General features: G+C 42.8%; 1 protein-coding gene across 1 annotated transcript in view; it reads right to left on the bottom strand.

Annotated features, from left to right (window-relative positions):
* LOC123376365 (putative ferric-chelate reductase 1) overlaps positions 1-19,699 on the bottom strand; it is a 36,288-nt gene extending 16,589 nt beyond the window's left edge. Inside the window, exons 1-8 of the mRNA XM_045028300.1 lie at positions 19,501-19,699; positions 18,421-18,557; positions 17,828-17,919; positions 17,294-17,378; positions 10,651-10,836; positions 8,062-8,163; positions 3,237-3,378; positions 376-489 (exon numbers count right to left, since the gene is read on the bottom strand). Coding sequence (XP_044884235.1) covers positions 376-489; positions 3,237-3,378; positions 8,062-8,163; positions 10,651-10,836; positions 17,294-17,378; positions 17,828-17,919; positions 18,421-18,557; positions 19,501-19,699 — 1,057 coding nt within the window. The remainder of the gene's footprint in view (positions 1-375; positions 490-3,236; positions 3,379-8,061; positions 8,164-10,650; positions 10,837-17,293; positions 17,379-17,827; positions 17,920-18,420; positions 18,558-19,500) is intronic.
* Positions 19,700-26,906: the final 7,207 nt, after the last annotated feature.

Here is a 26,906-nt window from a genome sequence, read left to right as displayed (position 1 = left end):
CCTCTCCTATCCCCTTCCTCCCAACTCAGTAATCCGTCCACTCTAGGACTTATTCTAGTAGTCCAATCCACTGAGCAACTTTAAAAATATGGCAGCTATTTGATGTCCTCCTTCTCCCAAATGTGGAATTTCCGCCTCCCACCCCTTTAAGATGGGTAAAATTCAGTGCAGTACCAGTGACCGATTTTCTATACATTAAAAAAAAAAGACTTTAAAGTTCAATATGATTTGAATCTGCAGGACTAGAAATAGAATCCTTATTTCATAAGAAAGGATGTGAGTGTGAGCATATCTATAAAAACCATACACTTTCCCCCTTATAAGGAAGTAATGGATAGTTGATTCACCCAATTACTTTCTTTAAAATATTCTTACCGTGAGCCTTAATAATAGAAGGTGTAGAACTGGTGCTACCAACTGCTTCATAGCTTGAAATGTTCACTTTCTGAGGAGTGATAAAGGGTGTCGTAGGATGCTTCTGTATCTGTCCTGAAAACATTAAGCAATCATTATTCAAGCTATTGGGCTCTTTAAAACAAATAAAGAAATAAAAAAAAGATTATTCATTGGCCAAGAGTAAGCTGTAAGTATTGAATTTGCCACAATACACGCTGGCACATCCCAGGAACCAAGAACATGTGGCACAACAGCAGCTTAATATTTTTGTTTTGGCATGTCTCCTACAACAGCGACCTCAAGATGAGGCTTTTTGTTTCAGGTTTTGATTTTCTTTTGAATGTTTGTCCACAGAATGCTAGGAGAGCCAGAAATCAGTTTCCTGTCTACGGGTTCACCTCAGATGTGCTACTTCCAAATAATAATTATTATTCAGACACTTACCATCATCTCTGGCATTTGCAGAACATGCTGTCAGAATTGTTAAAACATTTTATCATTTGTGCTTTGCATATAGAGCACTTAGACCAACATTTACAAACTTGGATGCTTAAAGTTAGGCTTCTAAATCCATATTTATGGAATTAAACAAATAGCTTAATTTACAGAGGTGCTGAGCCCCTGAAAATACCATTGTAGACTAGGGCACTGGCCACCCTGCAGGATCAGACCTTAAATTTATATTCAAACTAAAGTACTTTGGACTGGATTTAATGTTGATTTAGGGTGGCCAAATAAATGTCTATAGTGATCTTTTGGAGTCACTGAGTCACAGTTTCTACCGCAAATGCAATGTCATTTGTTCTAATTTGTCACTGTTTCTTGGGGTTTAACTACAAAATTACTTTTTATTTTAATACAAAAATTAGAGATTTAATAGGACTACAGGAAGGTGAAAGGATCCATGTTGGCTGATTCACTTGCAGAGTTGGAATCTTAGGGCGCATCTATATGGTGGGGTAATGTGCACTACAGGGGTGTGATTTCTGAAGTGCACTAATGTGTTGGGCATTAATTTGTCCACATAGTCTCTGCTGGTGTACACTGAATGGTCCCTATGGCACTTTGAGGTAGTAGTGTTTCAAACAGTACTATGTTAAAGTGCATTAGGAAACTTTTAGTGCACACCAGAAGGGTCTACACAGACAAGTGAGTGTGCAACACATTAGTATGCTTTAGAAATCACACCCCCTGAAGTGCACATCACTGCACCAAATAGATACGTGCACAGTGGCAAAGCTTAAACAGACTGTAACAAACCTTTCCCCAATCCTCAGCACAAATATTTTAACAGGCTGTATTAATCATGATGGGAATAGAACTGAGCCAAATCCTGGGCCATGCCAGAGCTGAATTTAGCACAGCTCGGGAAGGTGGGCACAACAGGTGCCATAAAGCCTCCTTTACACCCCCTATTTCTGTCCTGTCCTGGTGCCAGGTTGTCACCTCAACACAGCAGCCTCTGAACTGTTTTAAGTTACACCTATCTGTGCAGGGTATCAAAGGGGCGTTCTATTATCTGGGATAATAGAAGGGCAGGGCTCCTTTCCCCAGCCATGACCCCTATATGCAGGGCCGGCTCTAACATTTTTGCCACCCCAAGTGAAAACAAAGAGCACCGCCCCGCCCCCCGAGCGCCGCCCAAGTCCCCCGCCCCCCCGAGCACTGCACTGCGCCGCGCCACCCAAGTCCCCCGCCCCCCCGAGCACTGCACTGTGCCACCCAAGTCCCCCACCCCCCCGAGCACTGCACTGTGCCACCCAAGTCCCCCGCCCCCCCCGAGCGTCGCGTCGTGCTGCCCAAGTCCCTCGCCCCCCCGAGCGTCGCGCTGCCCAATCCCTGCCCCCGCTGAGCGCCGTGCCGCCCAAGTCCCCGCCCCCCCAGCACGGCGCCACGCCTCCCAAGCCCCGCCTCCCCCCAGCACCACCCGGCTGAACCAAAAAAAACAAAAACAAACCCGGAGTGCCGCCCCCTCCCATGGTGCCACCCCAAGCACGTGCTTGGTAGGGAGCTCTAACCCACCTGGGGATTTTCCTGTACCCAAGAGGATTGCTGAGTGGAGCCAGCTAAGCCAGCCTTCCAATTGCTTTGCATTGCCTGAGTGGCACAAAGTCGCTGGAGTGTAGGAAAGGGTTGGGACAATATTTCTTTATATTTTTGTACATATTTTAACTCAGTAGCATGACCCAGTATGTACGGCCATGGAATGGGACTTGAGAGTTCTGGGTTCTATTCCTAGCTCTGCCACTGATTTGCTGCGTGACCTTTGGTAAGCTACCAACTTCTACTTCCTCTCCCACCCTTTGTCTTATTTATTTAGACTTAGGCTGACCAGATAGCAAATGTGAAAAATCGGGACAGGGGGTGGGGGGTAATAGGAGCCTATATAAGAAAAAGACCCCAAAATCGGGACTGTCCCTATAAAATCAGGAGATCTGGTCACCCTATTTAGACTGTAAACTCTTTGGTGCAGAGACTGTCTGTACAATGCCTATCACCATGGGGGCCTCATCTTGGAGGTGGCCTCTGTGTTGCTTTTACACAAGCAATAATAAAAAAAAGACAAATACACTTGGAAAGAATATATTTCTTTCCAATAGCGTAAGCTTCACATGTATCAAGCTGCTGCCATCACATCAGCATGTTATCTTCTCAGACCAAAAAAGATCTGTTATCCTGATCACATTTCAAACCTCTCATTCTCTGTGCCTCCTCTCCTCCACAAAATATATATGTGTGTGTGTGCGCGCACACGCACATATGTATGTATATATGCACACACTTCTGCAATTGTTAGTCTTCCATTTGGACCTTGCATGATAAGGTACCGTAACACTCACCAGCTGATGATGGTCCCTGGGCCAGAAATATGAAGTACAAATTGCTGGCAGCTTTTAACTGAGTCGATATGGGATTACTTGAAATGAAAGAGCAGTTGATGATTCCATTGTTAAAGGAAGTCATTATGGTCTGAACATTACCCTAAAACAGAATATCTGTAATTATTATTACACAGAACATTCCTCATACAGCAATAAACAAACAGTATTCTTGCCAGCAAGTTAAAGAAGTATGGGCTGGATGAATGGACTATAAGGTGGATAGAAAGCTGGCTAGATCATCGGGCTCAATGGGTAGTGATCAATTGCTCCATGGGTTCACCAGTCCCAGCCAATGGGAGCTGCGGGAAGTGGCGTGGGCTGCAGAGACATGCTGGCCACTGCTTCCCGCAGCTCCCATTGGCCGGGAATGGTGAACCATGGCAAGTGGGAGCTGCGGGTGGCCATGCCTGTGGATGGTCAATGTAAACACACTGTCTCGTGGCCCACTAGCAGATTACCCTGACGGACCATGTGCAGCCCGTGGACTGCCCACCACTGGCTTAAGGTCTCATTCCCCTGGACACTCATATCAATGTAAATTAGGAGTAACTAGAATGAAGTCAGTGGAGTCAACTAGAGTATAGTTAATAGTAGATATTCATAACTGATATACGAAAGCACGAAATCTCTGATGTAGCATGTTCCAGAAAATATATTGATTATTCCTTTGCTAATAATTTTTTTTCTGATACAAGTACTAAAAAAGTAAAACCAACATGTATATACTGGTCTTAATTTTTTTTAAATGTACTTTTTTTCCCCACTCTGCTGCAGGAAGCATAAACGACATGATTCTGTTTACTAGTGTGAAAGTAGAATGAATTATATTGTAAAAATAAGAATGGATTAAATAAATGTTGTATGTTCCTTTAAGCAGAAATAAGATATGTTGAAATACAGGTGCCAGGAAAAGAAACATTAGGCATAAACAATGGTGCTAATGGCAAAACATTAACAGAAGATCGGTAATAGTTAGTAAGGAAATAAGATATGCATGCCTAGCCCAGGTAAACTTATCTGATTCTGCTTCCTTTGTTATCTTGTTAAGTTCTCACCCTTTTATCCGTACAAATAAGATAGTTTGTGTCTTGCATGGTGCTCACATTATCTGGGTGTTATTAGCAGAGCGCTGTGCTAATAAAACAGAGTGGTCTGACAAACTATGAGTCCCGAGTCTAACTATGACAATTTGGAGGTCCCACCGAGATGGCAACCGTCTTCACTGGGGCCGTGTGATTCCTGACCGTTTTTGTAGGAGTCCAAGTCCACAGTTCCAGACTGAGCAGGAAGCCGATGACAGCCTTAAGACGGCTTGGGTGGCGGCACGGAGCAACCCACCGCCTCTCAGCTCTTCTACCCGATCCCAGTTTGTTGTAAAACAAGAACTTTTATATAACAAGATTCTTTCTGGTGGACACCAAAAAGGCCAGCATCCTCAAAAACAGTTGGTAGTTCCAACTAAGTACCGGGACAAGCTCTTAAGCTTGGGCCATGACATCCCAGTGGTCATTCTGGGGTGAACAGAACCAAGGACAGGTTGGAAAAGTCCTTCCATGGGGAGGGGATGGGCAAGGACGTTGCCAAGTATGTCCGGTCAAATGCATAAAAAGTGTTCTTCAATGTCAAATACCTTGTTGTTTACATACTTAGTAGTATATGTAATACTGCATGTGTTTTAGTAATCTGTTTATTTTACAGTTCTAGGAGGAAATCACCACCAGTAGTTCCCACTGTTGGCGATCTGGGGGGCGTGTCATAAACAGATAGTTAAGGGTTAAAGTCTGTTTTACCTGTAAAGGGTTAACAAGCTCAGTAACCTGAGAAACACCTGACCAGAGGACCAATCAAGGAACAGGATTAATTTCAAATCTCTGTGGAGGGAAGCCTTTGTCTGTGTTCTTTGTTAGAGCTCTCTTTGGATCTAAGAGAGGTCAGTCATGTCTCCAAGTTCTCCTGGAGTAGTTTCTACTATTCAATAGTGAGTATTAATTAGAAAGGCGAATTAGTCTTATAATTTGATTTCTACATTTGCAATTGTGTGTTTTGCTGAAGGAAATTCTTTATTCCTGTTTGCTGTTACTTTGCTTTTACTGAGGAAGGGGGAGGGGGAATTCTCTCCAGAGATTGATAAGTTTAGACCCTATATTGTTCCATTTTGGTTACAGAGACAGTGACTTTTCTTTTTATTCTTTAATAAATTCTTTTCTATTAAGGACTTGGTTGATCTTTCTTTGGGTGGATTCTCAGGGAAAGGGGAGGGGGAGGTATTCCTCTGTAGTTAAATCCTGGTGTCTCTCCTAGGAAAAGGGAGCGGGGAGGAAGCAGGGGGGAATGGTTTATTTCTCCTGGGTGTAAGAACTCCATGGATTTGGGGCTCTTGGAATCCCCTAGGATTTTGGGGAAGGATTGTGTCTCAATCCACATTTCCTGATTGAGTGGTGGCAGCTTTTACTAGATCTAAACTAGGATTTTAGTTTAGAGGGAAACCAGTGCAGGTCCCCACATTGGAACCCAACAGCTCCAAGTGGGGGTGAGACCTATGACATAAGTAAATTAGAGAAACATTGAAGGCCTGGGTCTCAATGTAAATTGTCTTGGTTATTAACTGTAAAACTTAGCAAGGTTTAATTTGCAATGCCTTTTTGCTCAATATAAAATACTACTGATTGTATTCTCAATCTGTGTGAATGAGAAATGTATGCATCAGGAAAAGATAAGGCGTGAAGGCCATTGTTATAGCCAGAGTCAAAGAAAGAAGCAAAAAGACTTAAAGAGCATCAAAGAATCATCAGGTACTGCTTACTACCCAGACGGCTGTTAAACTGTCTGGCAACGCAGAGTGGATACATGCTTCGCAGTGCAAGACTGCACCACTCCCAGCAAACCAATCACCACCTCAGGACAACGCAGAGTCAATTTTGACTCCAGAAGAAGATGTAGAGGAACAGCCTGCAATACCTTACAATATACGTTCTCGTAAGGGTTACCAGAAGCAGACGACGACCTAAAGCAAGGCCCAAGAAGAAGCAGTAGCGAGCCTAGCGCCTGCTGCCTGGCGGACGTAAAACCGTGACTGCAGTTTTCTCAGTTGAGGTTGTCAGAACCAGAAGGGCCCTGCCTCCAACATGCGCCTCTGGTGGTGCCTGTTCCTTGGCTGCTGGAGTCTTAAGATCTGGGGAGTCCACAGTGACAATTCTTTTATCCAGCAGCAAGTGTGGATAGCTCAGACCCTTAATATTTCTAAATGCTGGGTCTGCAGCCCAGCCCACTCTCAAACTGGTGTTCCTGTCCTGGCTATCCCACTCAATTCCTCAGACCTCACTGGAGGACCTCGTCCGTTTAACACAATATGGAACAGCAATTACACCTGGGAAGAGACTATTGGCAGTTCCTTTATTCCACTTGGGGGAATAATACACCAGGCAAAAAATGCTCCTGAGGTTACAAGCAGTAGTTAAAATAATGGCAAATAAAACTGGAGAAAGTTTAAGAGCTCTGGCCAAAGAAACAAGGGCGATCCGACAGGTGGCCCTCCAAAACCATTAGGCATTGTACATAGTGCTGGCGGCCAAAGGAGGGACCTGTGCTCTCATTGGAAAACAATGTTGTGTGTTTATACCTGACGATACCAATGAGATAATAGATCGCGCTAGCCACTTAGAACAAATCGCATATCTTCCCCATGAAGAGCCGAGTTCTTTATGGAAGTGGCTAAGTAATCTGTTCAATTTCTCTGGCATAGGAAACTGGTTGTTTCAGGGAGCCCTGACTATCCTGTTTGGAATCCTAATAATTTTTGTATGTTTTCAGTTAGTCTCCTGTTGTATCCAAAATTGTGTAAGGCATGCCACCCAGGTGACTGCCCCAAAACAGAGTGCTAATATGATGATTTTGAATATTGCTGATGAACAAAGAGATAAAGAACGGTTAATATGTGGAACCCAGTAAAATGTTGGTCATGGCGTGAGCCTGACCAAAAGGAGGGATTGTGAAAGTAGAATGAATTATATTGTAAAAATAAGAATGGATTAAAGAAATGTTGTATGTACCTTTAAGCAGAAATAAGAAATGTTGAAATACAAGTGCCAGGAAAAGAAACATTAGGCATAAACAATGGTGCTAATGGCGAAACATTAACAGAAGATGGGTAATAGTTAGTAAGGAAATAAGATATGCATGCCTAGCCCAGGTAAACTTATCTGATTCTGCTTCCTTTGTTATCTTGTTAAGTTCTCACCCTTTTATCTGTATAAATAAGATAGTTTGTGTCTTGCATGGTGCTCACATTATCTGGGTGTTATTAGCAGAGCGCTGTGCTAATAAAACAGAGTGGTCTGACAAACTATGAGTCCTGAGTCTAACTTTGACACTAGGCTTAGATTTTTGATTGGTTAAATGTTTAGCAGCATATTACTTGATTTAAGTTTTACTGCATAAATCGATGGCTGATCCACTTTTTTTCTCTCCTGTCTGTCTTGGTCTCTGTCTAGCTATTAGTCTTTGCTAATACCAACTCAGAGCAGAGTCAGGAGAAAAGCTAATATGGATGAAAATATGTAGATGGTCCAAATCAATTTTAAGGGATGAACTCTGTTCAGAGCAAAGTTATACTGCTAGCTTTTGATACAATAGTTCACAGTTTGGTAATCTTATCATCCTGTCTGGAATTCAGCACTGATACTGTAGCTCAGCAACAACTCTGGAATAAAAAGCATGCAACAGTAAAAAATACGAAACAGTGTTATTCTACACATACATCCAACATAATCTGGAATTAAATTACCAGAGGCAAAATGTCGGGACTAGTTCGTCCAGTTGAAAAGGCACGTTGAACTTCTATTTGTCCTGTTGCATTCTTACCACAGATATAAATGTCGTCATTCCCCTGGAAAAGCACAGATTTGCCCATGTCAGTAGTGATTGAGTAAAGCTGCATGCAGATCTTACAAAGGGAAATTTCACACAAACTTTGACTGGAGTTTCAGGTGCACCAAGAGTATGGAACTGAGCACCATAATAGTAATAAAATCAAAACCCAACTGATATTTGAGGGTACTGCTACATTAGAGACAATTGGCATACTGTCCAGTAACTTTGCACCTTAAATATAATCTTCCATTCAGTTTCTTGCAAAGGAGCAATAGTTAGAGCATGCGTATAGCATGGGCCACTCTCATCACACAAACCTTTTTTCCACCATAGCTCTAAAGAAGCCACTGCCAGAACAATCTCCTTTTACAAATAACCTTTCATTCCAATCTAAGGCACCTATGCTTTAAAAGATCTCTGTAACTAAAGTAAGTCAGTGTACCTGGAGGAACTACATCATCAACTTTTCATTTTGGGGAAAAAAATGCTTAAAAGATGTTTTTATATTTTTTTCCCACCACTTTTCACACGTCTGTGTTAAAAATGCAATTTATTGATCAAGGCCAGATTTAACACCATGAGAGCTTAAAGTTAGGTTACTAAATCCATATGTTGGTACTTGTATAAATGGCCAAGCACTCAATGAATTCAATGGGAGGCAGCTCAGAACTTCTGAAAATTTGTCTACTCAGAACATGATTCAGCAAAACACTTGAGCATGTTAACTTAAGTGCTTTGCTAAATTGGAGTCTTATTTAGGTGCGTAGCTTTAGACTTCTATTTTTGAAAATCTTGTCCTGCAGCTGTTTGAATTGCAGATGTCCATAACACCATACTTTAACAAAAAAAGAAAAAAAAAAGATTACTGGGATGTATCACTTAAAGGATGTAGTGCTACATCAAAACACGACAAGCACAATGGTAATCAAGTTCCCTAATGGTAAAATATGAGTTATGTTTAAAGGCCAAATTCTGTATTGACTCAGACTGACACCCCATTCAAATTGACTTCAGAGTGTAAGTGCTGAATCGGGTGATAGAAAAAATATCAAGAAAAATGAAATCTCACAAACAATGCCAATTAACTGGAATTTGAATCTGGGTTGCACAGAACTATAATATTATAACAGTGTTTGTTATTCAGGTAATGTGCTATGGTGCTTCATGATTTCTTAGAATTTTGAAATATTATAGATGACAATTTCCTAACTCAAAAAAGTGATGCATCCAACATGGGGGAATTCTATACTAGACCTTATAATGACACAAAGCAGAACTGATCACAGAATTAAAAATTAATGGTATCATAGGTACAAATGATCATAAGTTGATCACATTAATAATGTGAAAAAAGAATAAAGTACAGACCAATAATATATATACTTGGTACTTTAAAAAGGCCAGTTTCACAAAGTTGAAAGCAATTATGGGCCAAATCAGCTAGGAGGAAGAATGTTATCAGAAAAAGGTAAATGATAATTAGGAATTATCTGGGTTAGAGGGGAAGTGAAGGCAGCTATAAGATCTAAAACAAATGGAAGAAAGGGGAAGTTGATAGTAATGAATATAAATCAGAAGCAAGGAATTACACAACATTGAAAAGAGAAACAAAGGGACACAAAGAAATATGTAGCCATTAGAGTTAAGGATAATAAGGTGTTTTGTAAGTGAATTAGGAACAAAAAGAATCCTAACGATATTTTTCCATTGCTAGATGGAAATGGTAGAATAATTAATAATGCAGAAAAGACAGAAGTATTCAATAAGCATTTCTGTTCTGTATTTGGGGAAAGAATAGAGGATGCAGTTATATTAGATGATGATGATGATGATTGATGATGATGATAACAATAACACTCTTTCCATTCCATTGAGGATGCTAACAGCAGCTACTAAAGTTATACATTTTAAAATCAGCATGCCCAGATAATTTGCACCCAAGAGTTTTAAAAGAGATGGCTGAGAACCTTGCTGCACCATTAATGTTGATTTTCAATAAGTTCCAGAAGACTGGAAGAAAGCTGCTGATGTGTCAATATTTAAAAAGTATAAGTAGTATACCCCAGTAATTATAGGTCTATCAGTCTGACACAATCCAATGGCTGGAAGTTGAAGACTGGAAATAAAGTGTAAATTTTAGGTTAATTAACCACTGGAACAATTTACCAAGTGTCATGGCAGATCCTTCATCATTGACATCTTTTAAATCAAGATGGAATGTTTTTCTAAATGATATGCTCTAGGAATTAATTTAAGGAAGTTCTATGGCCTGTGTTATACAGGAAGTCAGAAGAGATGATCAGGTAGGTCCATTTTGGCCTTGAAATCTGTGAATAATCAACACTCTTACTAGCTTTGCTAAACATAGTGGAACTCTCCTGCTCTACAGGGTCTCCCCTTTCTCTCCACTGTAATCACTGAATAGTTTGTTGTCAAGTTTCCGCAGTCTGCAAAACAGAACTTTGTTCTTGTTCCAATAGTTTATTCAGTGATAGTATCTTACCATTTGTGTATCATCAGAAAACCCAATGGCTATATATCCATCAGAAAGGCCGCTCATTTCAAATTTAAAAGCGTCATCACCTAGTGACTCAGAAGACATGAAATAACAATTTGGATCATCCAGATTACACCCAGTGGGGCTGATGAAACAAAACTTCTGTGTGCCACAGCCTTCACGTCCAGAGGTCTGTAATTTACAACAGCATGAAAAACTATTAGATTGTAAGTTAATTTACCAATATAAATTAGGCAATATTATCTAAATGAAGCTACAGTCTCCTATTTACCAAACCAAAACCTCACTTTCAACTCTTCAGCTGTTAGGATAAAGAAAATAGATGGATCTATATGTAGAACTGTTGCCACCTTAAAGAACATTAAATACTTAGGGTAGGTCCATACTTACCCGCCGGGTCGACGCAGAGAGTTCGACTTCTCGGAGTTCGAACTATCGCGTCTAATCTAGACACGATAGTTCGAACTCCGAACGCGCTCCCGTCGACTCCGGAACTCCACCACCGCAAACGGCGGTGGCGGAGTCGACGGGGGAGCCGTGGAGTTCGATCCTGCGGTGTCTGGACAGGTAGGAAATTCGAACTAAGGTAGTTCGACTTCAGCTACGCTATTCGCGTAGCTGAAGTCGCGTACCTTAGTTCGACCCCCCCTCCCCTCCGTAGTGTAGACCAGGCCTAACATATCTCCCTATGCTTAGAATAGGGAGTAACTGTGTATCTCAAATAATTTGTTATTGTAACTCTGGAGAGATGCTGGCTTCTGAATTGCCAGCAACTCTGCAGCTGTTTGGAACATTTTCCTCTTTTTTATCCTCTTCTTCTTCCTTGATACTTCCTTATTCAGGGTTGGCGTGACCATATCTACTGGACAAGGTCCATATGTTTTATGGAAATATACTTATGAGTGTGAATATAATGTAACTGGAATATGCTTTATGCAAAAGGTATCTTGTAAGGTATCATTACAAAGCTTATAATCTACTGAGTGTGTTCATCCTATTGGTAGGTATTATCATTCTTGTATCTGAAGCTAGAAATATGAAGTATAACTCTGAAGTTCTATTGTAATTATGTAAAGTGTGGGCCATTAATGGTGGTTTGGAAGCTTGATAGCTCCCATTGACTAGGAAAACTGGTTGTAAATGGCTCCGTTTACTTGCAAACCTCCCTGGGTATGTGGGGGCCAGCCCTGGAAGAACAAGATCTCACAGGTCACAGGATACTGGAAACCATCTTAAACCTGGTCCTTTTCCATTTAGAAGGAGGGCAGGGATCCAGAGAAACAAAGGGTTCCCGCCTTGGGACAAAGCTCTAAAAGGGGGTAGAGCAGAACAAGGGGGGCTGCCAGTCATGAGAAACCCCCTAGTGACCACCTGAGCTGGAACTAACAAGGCCTGTACTGGGGAAAGGATTGGGCCCAGACTAGGAAGGGGTCTAGTCTGTGAAAGAAGCTTATTGGACCAGGTTTCCGGAATCCCAAGCTGTCAGGGGAAACAGGCTCAGAGGTAACTTCAGCACGACATGTGACAGTCCCAAGGGAGTGTCTGTGCTGAATCCATCACACAACTATATCTTCCTATGCTTAGAACAGGGAATAACTGTGTATCTCAGATATTTTGTTGTTGTAACTCTGGGGAGATGCTGGCTTTTGGATTGCCTGCAACTCTGCAGCTGTTTGGAACATTTTCCTCTTTTTAATTCTTTTTCCTTGCCACTTCATCATTCAGGGTTGACGTTGGACAAGCTTTCCAGGTTGGCTTTTCAAGCCTGACACCCTGGGTTTGAAACTGGAGTTTCCCTGCTCCTAGGTGAGCTGCCTACCGAACTCCACTTGCCCCAGCAAGACTTGTTTTCAGGCAGTCTTCATTTGCCTTGATGTCTTCGTCATGGGGCCTCTGTGGCATTTTATAGAGGTAACCACAGCACCAGCCACCCCACCACAGCCTGTTCAGAGATGCTGCCAGTTGGTCTGCAACTGTTTATTGGATATTTGCAGCTGTCCTGCATCTACAGGATGTTCCCCTAACTGCTACCTCGGGACATGTCTGATGGGAGATGATTGCTCCTTCACAAATTCCTACATTCTATCCATAACCCATAAATTCTTGTCTAATAATTATTTGTTTTAACACATTAGAAGTGGTTTTGATACACCTTTTAGTTTATGCTATAGATTTCAGTCTTGGCAAGGGGCAGATATGGGTCAGAAGCAGGCTGTCACAGCCTGCCAAAGAGCAATGGAGGCTCAAGAGCACCTCCATGCCCAACACCTGCAGGATGGAAGGGGTTCCTGAAATAGAAGGCAGAGCCTACAGACCAGCTGCTAAGCCAGGCTCCATCCTCTGGAACCCATCTACCCCCTGCCCTGGTAGAGGGGGATGGTTCTAGTCCTCCTTTAAAGGAGGAAGGCTAATGGTTCTAGGAGAGATGGTTCCCTGCCTCCCTTCCTTAATTTTTATTTCTTATTTTAAAAAGTATAAACATAAAAAGTTGTTAAATGGTAATGTGAATATTCATGTTAGTTCTATTTGTCTGTTGTTCTTTAGGGCCTACAGTATTGCCAATCCCAAATGTTCAAAAATCATGAGTCAGGCTCATCAAAAATTGGCTTTAAAATCACAAGATTACATAAAAATGATAGATTTGGAGTTCTTTTTATTTTTCTTCTCCTTTTTGAGTCTTTAGAGTGCACTGGGATCACATTTCTCCCTAGCCAAAAGAGCTAGAAGCTTACTTTTTCTTTAAGAATGAAGGCTGAAATCATCAGAGCTGGGGCTTTAAAGAAAATAATTATCATGAGACTTATGACAAAATCATGAGAGTTGGCAACACTGGGCCTAGAACACCATCTCCAACATAATTGCCCTCCATTACTAGAGTATGAAGATGGCTCTTGGAAGCCACACAGAGCTGTAATGTGTGTGGCTTCCATGTATAAACAACACTGCTGCCATATGGCTCATTTAGCATCCTGCAGGGGCCTCCTTTCTGCTCCCTAACACTGTGTGATGCTGCTGCTGACTCCTGACTGCATACAGTACTCACTTGCATTGTGTGTGTGATATTACTCACACCAACAACTGCTACACTTTTCGTAGAGTCTTTTCCTCCTGCTTTGGCCCGTGAGGGCAGGTGTTCCCAATACCTGCTCATCACTCCTTCATTATGCCCCCCAAACAACTTAATGAAACTGTTCTAGAGCCAACCTGTCATTTTAAACACACTTTTGTTTTGTTTAGGAAACTAATTTCTAAAACAACAAATGGGAAATTTCAACCATAAATTCCACTATTGATCATGGGGTGATCCCAAATCCTCCCAGTACACTCCACCCACCTACTCTGGGGTTTCTACCCTGAAACCAGTGCCAGACCAGATGTGAGAGAAATTTAAAAAAAATGTGCTGACTTGTTCTATGACAGGCACTCACTGACTAATTAACAAACCTAATCTAGTGGGACCCCATCCATGTGTGGTTTTCACATTCACTTTGTTTTTTAAATAATGTAAAGTGGAGGAAAAGGAGCGTTTGCTCACACACTATCCCAACCCCCCAAAAAGGTCTTTTTTAAATTGCCCATAAAATATATAACAAAGGAAGAGATGATCAGAGAGGTACAGCAGGCATAGGTACGGGAAGTAGGAGTGCTGCAGCACCCCTAGGCTTTGCGCCCAGTGTCCCGGCTACTGGCCCTGAGCCCCGACACTGTCTGTGCACCCCTGCCACCCAGGGTCCCAGTCACTGGCCCCGCTGCTGCCTGGGCACTCCACAGCTGGCCTTGGATCCTGCTTGGCCGCAGGCCCCGGGATCCCACTCAGATGCTGGTCCTACACTCGAGGGCTCCGCTGCTGGCTCCAGGGTCCCAGCCACGGGCCCCATGCCCGGGGCTCCACCCCCCCCACCTCCAGCTGTGGCTCCAGCCTCTGCCACCGTATCCCTATCCACGTCTCCGCTCCCGGCCCCAGCTCTAGGGGGTGGTGCAGACAGGTGTAAGAGGGGTGCAGCTCAGCACCCCTACTCCAAAAACTGTTCCAGCACCACTGACAGCAGGTGCTCTACAAGTATACTTCCCCCCGAGACTCTTGATACAAATTGTCTCTCATTCCTATACACATACAGCTAGCAGGCTGTTCCCTCTCTCTTTCTCTGTGAGGGTGCAGGGTGTAAAATAAATGACATTCCGCATGATGGTACCAGGACTGGTGTCTGACTGTGTTGTTATCATGTGCCCATTTGTGAGTCCCAACATGGACACTGAGTTAAGTCCCTCCACTTGCAACATTTCACAAAGGAAGGGTCTGGGTTGGGTTCTCAGCAGTGTCCTCCTCCTCTCCTGTTGTGGCCCCAGGGTCTTCCCATCAGGATGTGCTTCTGGGGAAGCCAGTTTCTATTCACTTGGATGTGCTTCTGGGGAAGTCAATTTCTATTCACTTAGATGAATGATAGTCTCTCCTCATTGCCTGTGGAGAGTCGTGTACTTGTCAGAGACTATACTGCCCGGTGCACTAAAGAGGTGCTCCAAATGCCGGCATATTGGTGGATAGGAGAGGTGGGCGACAGACAGCTTATGCAATGCTGGTCGCACATCCCTCTTCAACTGCCAGCAGTGAAGCGTGTCTGAGCCTTCTGGTGGGGATGACACTGTGGCCTATGTTTTGGAGAGCCACAAGCAATGACTTCAGCCACCATGCTTCCCAGGTGATTTTTAAAGTAAGTTATGGCTGCCCCAGCAACCCTGTTATCGGAGATGAAGGAAGCCATGGTGCTTTCAATCAGGGGTTGAGACATGTTGCCATCAAATAGTGCTTCTTCTCCTTGATGGCTTGGAGATGGCAATTACCCAGAAGAGCAGACAGCACGACTCCCCAGTGCTTTCGCTCTGTTGATGGAAGAGGGTCTCCATGTGTCAGTTCTCTCTCCGGCAGGCACAGCAATGGAATTTCTTGGCTGATTCCCACATCACTCTCTCTGACCAGCTTTATAGCCTCACCAAAATGCCATTGGATGTTGATTAGCTTCTACAGCAGTCAGCGGAAGGGTGACAAGTGGAGGCTGGTGTCTGTCTATGCTTGTGTGGGCCCATGGATGTACAACACTTGCACAGCTTCTCAGTGCTTAAAAGTTGGGGGAGGTCACCAGGGGTCAGTCCCTCGGCCAAAAATAAATAGGTAAATACAAACTGAGCCAGGCCACTTGAAGCACTGTCTTACCGAAACTGCTGCTCCCAGATTGTGATGACTCCCCACCTTTAGCACGGCTTTTCTCTCGGCCCATAGAGACATTCCAGCATGTAAAAGATGGAGTTCCATCTGGTCACCATCTCCTGCTTCATCTGGTGGCCTGGCAGAAAGAGTGAGCCTGTGGTTGTGTAAGGCTGTGTCACACTTCCCAGAATCGGCAGATGTGGCTGCAGATCTTCCTGGTTGTTGAGAGCAATGCCTGGACTGGGCATCCCCTTTCAGAAATTCCCTTACAAACCAGACTGAGGCAGAAAGCAAGGCAAGGAACATGCTGGAAACCACAATTATGCACTGCCTTTGTGATATTTAATTCACTGTTTGCTGCCACAACCTCAGCAGAGAGAGCCAGGGGCCTTAGCCACTCCTCTGAGAGAGCACACAGGTTCTCCATGTCCCTGCAAGTGTGCGGCTGTTCAAAATCACCTCCTTATAGTGAGGTATGCTGCTGACTGAGGGCATACCTGTTGCCTGTGCTGCTGCTGCTTCTGCTAACGTAATCAGTTGCCTGAACACCGGTCCACATATCAATGGTGAGATGCAACCCCCTACCTTCAGAATTACCCAGGACATGCTGCACTAAAAAAAAAAAACAGCAATGGAGACAGATAACTTGAAGCTTTACAATTCAGATGGTGTGACTATATGGTCACACTAGGTCCTGTATGTTTGATTGCCTTCTGATGATTAGAGATAGAGCAGAGACAGAAGAGCCTTTAGCAGGGCCCACTAAGCTAGTTCTGTATTGAATGGATGGCATTGGTAGAAATGGACTGGAGGTTCCGCACATCAGCTCTGAGTATTAAGGCAGCAGTTTAAAGAATAGTCCCTCCAGGGTACTTTCCCTGGAAATACCATCAGTGCCAATCCTAGGCAGGTGGACTGTGATAGCGACGGAAATCTGAGGGAATGCCATGGGTGCAGACAGGAGGGTTTCTGTACATGAAAAGCTAATTTAATTGGTTTGAAATAGGTCTGGTTCAGACAGAGGCTATACAATCTTTCCCCATGTAGCTCTATCAAATCACCTCAGTCCTGGCCTACAACATCTTTGCTATTCCCCTTCTCGGCCTCTCTTACATTAAGACCGACAATTGCAGATTTTGCCCAAGAGGCAACTGCTATAATAGTTATATTTACAATCAAGCAAAACTACCATCACTATCATAAAGGTATTTAAAATGGACTAAAACCAAATTAAACATCTACGTTTAAATTTAGTTTACAGTATTTGATTAGAAAACATAATAATCATTGAAGGAGTTTAGCTCTAATAAAACCGCTCATCAAAAGTTTCCTGGAAAAATTGCCCCAAATTCATTCATATGATTCACTGTTATGTATATTTGTGAAACAATATATTCACAATCATGCCAAAATGAAACAACTTACTGAGTCAACAGAGGAGCTGGAAGACACAAGAGTTTGACTTCTGACATCAGCCCAGAAAACACTCACATTCTGAACAACAGTTGCTCTGGAAACAAAACAAAATAAATACCACACACATCATTTTGAAGCATTATTTGGGGAAATGTTCTGATAAGGCACCAGTAATGTTTCTAGATATATGATAGACATCTTGCTGGCAGTAATCAATACTGACTTTTTCAAATAGATAGAGGCATTTACCTTCAGAGATGGAAGTGGGATTTAATTTTAAGGGTGTCTATTGTTTGGGAAAACATTGTTCAGTAACTACTTATAAGACAAAACTAAAAAATGAAACGTCATCTTGACAGCATATCTTAAAAGTATTAGAAATGAAACAAAGGCCAGGAGGTACTAAAAATGATGGGCAAATCTCAAATCACTGTCAGTACAATATTGCTAAGGGTAAGTCCTTTGCAAAATGTAACAGATTTTATTCCTTCTGCAAATTAATGTCTTTATGAAATGTTAGTATATTAGGAATCAAAAATGTACCTGAACTGTACATTTCCTGTGCCTGATGGTGCTACCCAAATTGCTGTTACATTTTGCTTGCTGTTGCTATTTGTGTGACTCATTGAAGAATTCTGCAATTAAAAACCCAGGTGAATGCTCAAATGAAAGAAAGTAATGCACTTTTCCCCCTGAAATATCACGAGGCCCTCCTCTGATTGAAGCAGTGATCCAGGATATTAACTAGTTCAAGCTGGCTGACTTTTAGAGCTTCCACTCATCCTTTCATTCTGAGCCAACTATTCCCTTTGAACCGTGCAGTGTTCTTCCCATAGGGTGACCAGACAGCAAGCAAGGAGCCTATATAAGAAAAAGACCCCAAAATCAGGACTGTCCCTATAAAATCAGGTCATCTGGTCACCCTATCTTCCGTCATCACCAGCAGCAAAGATAATTTCAATCACCCTGGAAATGAGAGGGCACAATTAAACACTTTTTAGAAAACATGAAGCTGCCTCCAGATCACATTTAGTGTCACCTCTAATGCAAAAAGAAAATATTTATCATGTCTTTTACACAATGCAAGGAAAATAACTTATGAGTTCAACAAACTAGTTTAAAATGTGACCACATACCTGAACTTGGTTACACAAAAGACCTTGCGTGTTTGGATCTATGATTTGAAAAGTACCAACAATACCATCTCCACTAACTGCTCGGGCCTGCAGTAAAAATCCTTTAAAAGTGGAACTGTCAATTCCTTCTAGAGTCACTGAGGGAAAAAGATAGGGAAGTTACTTAAAATAGTCAATTTAAATATTAGCTACTTGTCACTCACTCTCTTTCATGTCATTGTCTAATAATGATGATGACCTGAAGAAGAGCTCTGTGTAAACTCAAAAGCGTGTCTCTCTCACCAACAGAAACTGATCCAAAGATATTACCTCACCAACCTCGTCTCTCTAATATCCTGGGGCTGACATGGCTACAACAACAATGCATACAACATAAGCGAGTGAAAGTAATAACCACTTATAGCATCGTTCAGCTTCATATCACCTTTCTAAGAAATAGTATGGCTTACTTCCACACCTCTTACCAGACAGACAGATGGTTTGATTCTAGCTGAATTGTGTATTGTTTGTGAAAATGTGTATTGCATTCTGAACATATGAACCTTGATAATGATGGAAATAAGAATTGAAGACTGAGGATTGGACTCCTTAATTCTGTATTATCAGTTACATATAATAGCAGATTTCCTGCAAACAGAATGTTTGTAATTTTGTGACCTACAAATATAAATAACTATATATAAGGGCCAAGAGAGAGCTACATTACTTTAGTTATGTAAATACACCTAAAGACCATGAAAGGCACATTTTAAACCTATCTAAAACCAAAAGCAATAAAAAAGGACACATGGCTAAATCAAACAGAGATTAACTAGAAGCTTGCAGGAGGTTGTTCCCCTGTGAACAAGACTCAGTCTTGTCTTATGCTGTTGGAATTCTGAAGGCTAGACTACTGGGGGAGAGCACAAGCCATTGTAAAAACTACAGTGGTATTCTGGTTCTGCACAGCACAATGTAATATCACTGAAATGGCCACAGTCGGTGAGCTGAAATAACAAGCCTCTTTGATATTTCTTTAAAAAATTTACATTCATTTAAATCCCATCCAAACACTCCAAATTATTCAAAGTTCTAATTTACCTATGATCTTGTTTCCTGGGTCAAATGAAGTGCTGGATATGGAGATCCTGTAAGGTGCTGCGGTAGTTTGTGAAACAAAGTTACCATGACTAGGTAACATAGAACCACAAGCTTCACTGATATTTCCACCTGGAAAACCAAGGACTCTTGCAGAAAACACCGCACAAAAAAGAGAGAGACAGTAAACCCAGTCTTCCATCTGTAGGGAAGAAGTAAACAATTAAAAAAAACCCCACAGGTACTTGCTGAAAATCTATTTGCACACTAATAGTTGCATTGCAATCCATAGGAATTTTGCATGTGCGTGACATGTAGGGTCTGATTCACTTGCTTTTAATGGAAGTCATTTTTTTAAGCAAAAAACCCAACTTAATAACATTTCATCAATTGTTCACTCCTAGGTGGCTTCAGACTTCTGATCATACCTCAATAGGACAAACCTGGAAACACTTCCATCTCACAAGATGTGATTTATATAGGACAATATTTTTAAACGATTAAAAATCATTATTCTAGAAAGGAATACAATTACAATAATAATACAAATATAAACTTGTTGAAGCAAGACCTTTACACCAACTAGATCAGGGGTCGGCAACCGGTGGCTCGCGGCTCGCCAGGGTAAGCACCCTGGCAAGCCGGCCCGGTTTGTTTATCTGCCGCGTTGGCAAGTTCGGCCGATCGCGGCTCCCACTGGCCGCGGTTCGCGGTCCCAGGCCAATGCGGGAGGCAGGAAGCGGCGCGAGCCGAGGGATGTTCTGGCTGCGGCTTCCTGCCTCCCGCATTGGCCTGGGACCGCGAACCGCGGCCAGTGGGAGCCGCGATCGGCCGAACTTGCTGACGCGGCAGATAAACAAACCGGGCCGGCCCGCCAGGGTGCTTACCCTGGCGAGCCGCGAGCCACCGTTTGCCGACCCCTGAACTAGATATTTCATTTCCAAAGTAGGCTTGGTAACACTCTTCAGTCTATATCCACATTCTCAAACAACCACTGAATACTATAATTGGTCCATCAGTTTGGTCAGAAACATTCTACAGAAAAAAACAACCAACCAATATTCTGAAAGCAGTCCTAAGTGAAGCGGTTTTAAAGAAAAAAGGACACACTTGTAGTTAAATCAGCCCCACCGGGGGAGCAGATACATTACTGGATGTTTTGTTAGCAGCTTAATTCCAATGCAGATCACAATGTCTTTGAAAAGACTGGTTTCAGTGGTAACCGTGTTCATCTGTATCAGCAAAAGAACGAGGAGTCCTTGTGGCACCTTAGAGACTAAAATTTATTTGGGCATAAAGCTTTCGTGGGCTAGAACCCACTTCATCAGATGTATGAAGTAAAAAAATTCCGGAGCAGGTATAAATACATGGAAGGATGGGGGTGCCATTAATTTCACACCATCTGGGGCTCGTTCACGTGCACATCTACTAATGTGACATATGCCATCATGTGCCAGCAATGCCCCTCTGCCATGTACTTTGGCCAAACCAAACAGTCTCTACGCAAAAGAATAAATGGACACAAATGTGACATCAGGAATCATAACATTCAAAAACCAGTAGGAGAACACTTCAAACTCTCGGGTCACTCAATAACAGACCTCAAAGTGGTAATTCTTCAACAAAAAAACCTTCAAAAACAGACTCCAACATGAAGCTGCAGAACTGGAATAAAGACTGGGAATGGTTGGTCATTACAAAACCTAAACTTATTTTCCCCAATACTAATTTCTCCCTACTGTTACTAGGATGACCAGATGAGAGGGAGAAAATATCGGGACATGGGGCGGGGGGAGAGGAGGGTGGTGTCCATCGACGGAGGAAAAAAAAATAGGCCGAGTGCTGCCAGCAGAGCGAAATATCGGGACAAATTGCGTCCCGACCAAAGATCGGTTGGGACATGGAACAAAACACCTAAATATCGGGAGTCTGGTCACCCTAACTGTTACTCGCACCTTCTTGTCAACTGTCTGTAATAGGCCACTCTCTTACCACTTCAAAAGAGATTTTTCCTCTCTTGGTATCTGCTGTTAATTGATTTATCTCATTAGACTGACCTAACACTTGGTAAAGCATCCCCACCCTTTCATGTATTTATACCTGCTCCTTTCGTTTTTACTTCATACATCTGATGAAGTGAGTTTTAGCCCATGAAAGCTCATGTCCAAATACATTTGTTAGTCTTTAAGGTGCCACAAGGACTCCTCATTTCTTAAAAAAAAAAAAAGACTGTTTCCTTCCCTTTTCGATTTTGGGAAGAGAAAAGAAAAACAAAATCTTCTCACAGTGCTAAGTAGTTTAAATTGTATGTGCATGCATTCTCTGCAAAACAAACATTGGCTGCAGTATTTTATTCATGGTTCATGGAAGCAGAAATTTTAAAACAAAGGTGCAATATGCCTATCGAGCATGTTGTTGTACACTAAAACAACAGACAGCATGACCAGTTGCTGAAGAGTAATATAGGATTACTCTTCAACCTTCCCTTCACAGGTCTGCATATTGTTACTGCAGTCCTGAAATTCCCAATCCAAGTATTGTCTCAGTGAATGTAAAACAGTGTTTGTACTTAATTTAAAAATATAAATGATTTATTAATGTTCTTTTCTGTAAGGCTCCATTTCTCTAGGATACTGTCCACTACAATTTAAATGGACTATTTACCTTATGATGGCACCTGTATAAGAACACAGTTTGTCAAATTTTGTCTCCCTTGCTTTTCTTCCCACTAGGTCTCTCCTGACAGCCTAAGAGCTCCATTCTCAAATGTATTTCACTAGCTCTAGATTTCCTTATACTTCCTCTTCACAAAAAGATTAGAAGAACATATTCTGACTTTCCTCCCAGGTTCCCAAATACCAGAGTCCTGCTCAATTTCACCTCCATTCTAGATTCAACCTGCAAATTATAACTCTCTCTCAGGTGCCAATTTCTCAGTAAAGCTTCTCCAAACTCGAATGTCAACTTACATGCTCTTTAGAACTGCTTTTCATTAGAAAATGTGAATTCTTCTGGGTTAAAACATTCTTAATGACAATACTCCACAAGTTCCTTTTTGATTTCATGATTTCTCAGTTCAGTCTAGCTAATCTTGCAACAAAGTTTGTAAGATACACATTTGTAACGTACTCCACTACAATCCTAAACAGCTGCTAGATAGGACACAAATACAGCTCATCGCACACATCATACACAACTTAGGCATGGCTTCACTCCTTGAGACTAATGCAGCCATCACAAACTCAGGTCAATTATAGGGTGGAGGGGACAAAGAGTCAACTCCAACAATAACCTTCATCCCATGACCTACATTTACATTGCTATGTCTCAAAATAATTACTTAAATAACACAATAAACTACAGGATCTCAATGTGTCACTTCTGCAGGCTGAGCTTATTGCACAAACCAGGGGCTCCTTGCACACCCCACAAGCTGCATCCACAACCCTCCCATCCCCCTCTATTTCAGGGACTCCCTGCAGCTCCCCCATGTCAGATGCTCTGTTTCATCTCCCATTCTTCCCTCATCCCCTACCAGGGTCCCTCATTTTTGCCTGTATGCTAGTGGCTCAGTGTGCACACCCACAATTCCTTTGGTGCCCTCCATTTCCCTCTCCCGAATCCAAAAGAAGGGATTTTATGTTCCTTCCCACCTTCTCCCCTCATGCAAGGGGCTCTGTGTGGCCCCCGTTACCTCTTCTGTGTATGAAGGTCCCACATTTCCTCTTACCATGAGTATTTGTCTGGGAGATAAGTCATTCAAGGTGTCAACATGCTAAACTCTATTGTATGATGAACAGAGATATTGTTATGCTGGAAGGTGTTAATAGGTGCATTCAAGCAGTTGTTTATCTGTAGACAATTTCAGGGGTGCCTGAAGCTGTGGCTGTGCTAAACAGATGGCAGAAGCTTCATATGCCCGCCCTCCCCGTTTTGCCTCTTTCAGTTTTCCAGTTTTCTTCAAAGTCAACAGAGTTGTACACACTGATGCATAGAACATTCCCTGAAATTTTGCAATTGATCAGATGCAGTGTTCAGAAGTTATTTCAATTACAGACAGAGAGAGAAATGCCAACAAGCTGAACAGAAGCCAATAATTAAGCCTTATAGGTGTGCATGCATAAATATACTTCAAACTGATTACGGATCTGTGTTTTCATAAAACACTTTTATAGTATGTGTATTCTTAGCAATAATATAAATATTTAACTTGCTATATCTCTAGACTTGAAAGGATTAGAATTTTATTGGTAAATGTCAGGAAACGTCAATTTCACTGTACATACACACAGTGATGAAAACACATTTCCATCAGTAATAATCAAAATGTACATATAGATAAAGTACTGCTGCTTGAGAACTTACTAGAGTTTGAGTTAAGGATATTTACTTTGTATATCTTGATATGGGATGTTGACAAGTTATTTTACTAGTTATAAAGCTTTCTCTTTTTGAATCTCTGTATCTACTGTTAATTATTGTGTGATCCCCCATAATTTTGCACAACTGTGAAAATTTTAAATCAATAAAAATTAAAAATTGCTCAAAAATAAACATTATTTTTTATTTGAATTCCCAGGTTGAATTCTGCCAACCCCACATATTTTCTTGTGCTTTTGGTCTGTTTCCTTTTCCCCTGCACTTTTCCTTTCCCTTGTTTGTATATCTTTGGTAGCTTTTCCTACATCAGTGTCTATATTTCTGCTTTCTAGTTTATCTATTTTTTTAAATGGTTTCTTTCCCTACCATCATTGTCTTCAGAAAATGTTTGCCCCATTCAGTATCTCTCTATTTGCCTGATTTTCTTTTCTTCTTTCCCCCTTGAGTCTCATTGATCTCATTTCACTTCTTTTTCCAACCAACAAGCCAGAGGCCTCCTTTAGGGGGAAAAGGGGCCTTTAGCCCCTCCCCGAGTTTTGTATTTGAGGTCTGCTCACAGCACACACCCTAACCCCAGCCAGAGCTCTTAACTACAACACAGCTTGAGTGTGATATGTGATGAGCTCTGTGCTGCTCCCAGCTTCTGCCTTTGGGGCAGGGAGTTTGTTTATGAACAGGTTTCACATTAGTAGCTGTGTTAGTCTGTATCAGCAAAAAGAACAGGAGTACTTGTGGCACCTTAGGGCTTGGCTACACTTACAAATTTGCAGCGCTGCAGCAGGGTGTGAAAACACACCCTCTCCAGCGCTGCAAATTGTGGCGCTGCAAAGCGCCAGTGTGGTCAAAGCCCCAGCGCTGGGAGCGCGGCTCCCAGCGCTGTACGTTATTCCCCACAGGGAGGTGGAGTACGGACAGCGCTGGGAGAGCTTTCTCCCAGCGCTGGCGCTTTGACTACACTTAGCGCTTCAAAGCGCTGCCGCAGCAGCGCTTTGAAGTGTAAGTGTAGCCAAAGCCTCAGAGACTAACAAATTTATTTGAGCATAAGCTTTTGTGGGCTAAAACTCACTTCATCAGATTAAGTGGGTTTAAGCTTATGCTCAAATAAATTTGTTAGTCTCTGTCACAGGGTCCCATGCAGGCCCTCCCACTTTTGGGCCTGCACCCTGTGTTTTGGCTGGTATAATAAAGAGTGTTCACTCCTTCTTTTGTTGGATCACCCAAGTGTCTTTATTTACAGATCCCCCAACAGTTAGTGCCCCACGGACCCTCCCCAGAGTATCCTGGCCCTTGAGGCTTCCTTGTTGGTAAGGAGACGGAGATACTGCCCTCCTGTCTCCTCCCAGGCTAGCCCGCTCCTACTCTAGCCCCGCTGTCACCACTTAGCTCAGTATGTTCCTCTGAGCCAGCCCTCATTAGGGCTTGCAGCTGGGCTCCCTGCTGAGTACCTGCATCTCTACACCTGGCCTCCTGGCCAGAGCACAGACTGCAGCCAGCATTTTGGCAGGGCTTTAAAGGGGGGTTTTACCCCTACACTGCCACAGTTTCTAAGGTGCCACAAGTACTCCTCGGTCTTTTTGTTTATAAACAGAGGCAGGGTGATTAAGATAAAAAAGGCTTGTCATTAAATTAAGGATCATTACATGATCCTGAAAGCATTGCCGGGCACTCCAGTTAAAAGGTAGGAAACAAAGGGTAGGAATAAATGGTGAGAATGGAGAGAGGTAAATAGTGGTGTTCCCCAAGAGTCTATACTGGCACCAGTGCTGTTCAACATATTCATAAATAGGATGACCATATTTCTCTATCCTGAATACCGCACACCAGGTAAAATTACTCATATTCAAGCAAGTTCAACAGCAATCAATCAGAACTATGCAGTACAAATGTTCAAATTATTATCAAGTTGACTGAGCCCCTGTTAAAAAGAAATACACAGTGTGATGTTCCCCTGGTGTTATCTGGACCAGTGATCTGCCTTACCCTGCTCTGCTGTGAGAACCCCCACTCCCAGGATGTTCATGCACAGCCTCTAGCATGTAAGCTGCTCCCAGATACATGAGTGAGCACTTTTGGACAGCTTCTGCTTGGACTGTGCAACCAAATGGCACTAGCCCAGGGGTCGGCAACCGGTGGCTCGCGGCTCGCCAGGGTAAGCACCCTGGCGGGCTGGCCCGGTTTGTTTATCTGCCGCGTCGGCAAGTTTGGCCGATCGCGGCTCCCACTGGCCGCGGTTCGCGGTCCCAGGCCAATGCGGGAGGCAGGAAGCCACGGCCAGAACATCCCTCGGCTCGCGCCGCTTCCTGCCTCCCGCATTGGCCTGGGACCGCGAACTGCGGCCAGTGGGAGCCGCGATCGGCCAAACTTGCCGACGTGGCAGATAAACAAACCGGGCCGGCCCGCCAGGGTGCTTACCCTGGCGAGCCGCGAGCCACCGGTTGCTGACCCCTGCACTAGCCAATATCTCCAGTACCAGACACCTTAGGAACCTCCATCTTGCAGCGTCCAGTTATGCCCACTGGACGCTGCAAGCTTATATGAGTTCGTCAATTTAACAAAGAAATTGATATGTTCCAGGCTTGTTATCTCAAGGGGAGTCTCTGACACACTTCAAACCAAATGCACTGCTTTAAGTAGAACAAACAAATTTATTAACTATAAAAGATAAATTTTAAGTGATTATAGGTCAAAGCACAACCAGTCACATGTGGTCAAATGAAATAAAAGCAAAATGCATTCTTAACACTTTCAGTGCCCTTACAACTTAGATGCACCTCACCACAGGCTGGCTGGTTGCCCTTCAGTCAGGCTCTCTTCTTTGATCAGTGCTTCAGTCGCTTGGTGGTGGTATCTGTAGATGGAAGAGAGAGAGAGCATGGCAAATGTCTCTCCCTTTTATCATGTTCTTTCTTCCCTCTTGGCTTTGCCCCCTCCCCCTTCAGAATCAGGTGAGCATTACCTCATCGTAGTCCCAAACTGACCAACGGAAGGGGAGTGACTCACTCAAGAGTCCAACAGATCTTTTGTTGCTG

This window comes from Mauremys mutica, chromosome 8 (genome assembly GCF_020497125.1).
Source record: "Mauremys mutica isolate MM-2020 ecotype Southern chromosome 8, ASM2049712v1, whole genome shotgun sequence".
NCBI classification, from domain to species: domain Eukaryota; kingdom Metazoa; phylum Chordata; order Testudines; family Geoemydidae; genus Mauremys; species Mauremys mutica.
Note: the sequence above shows the minus strand (reverse complement) of the source record. Positions and strands in the feature narration are given on the sequence as shown.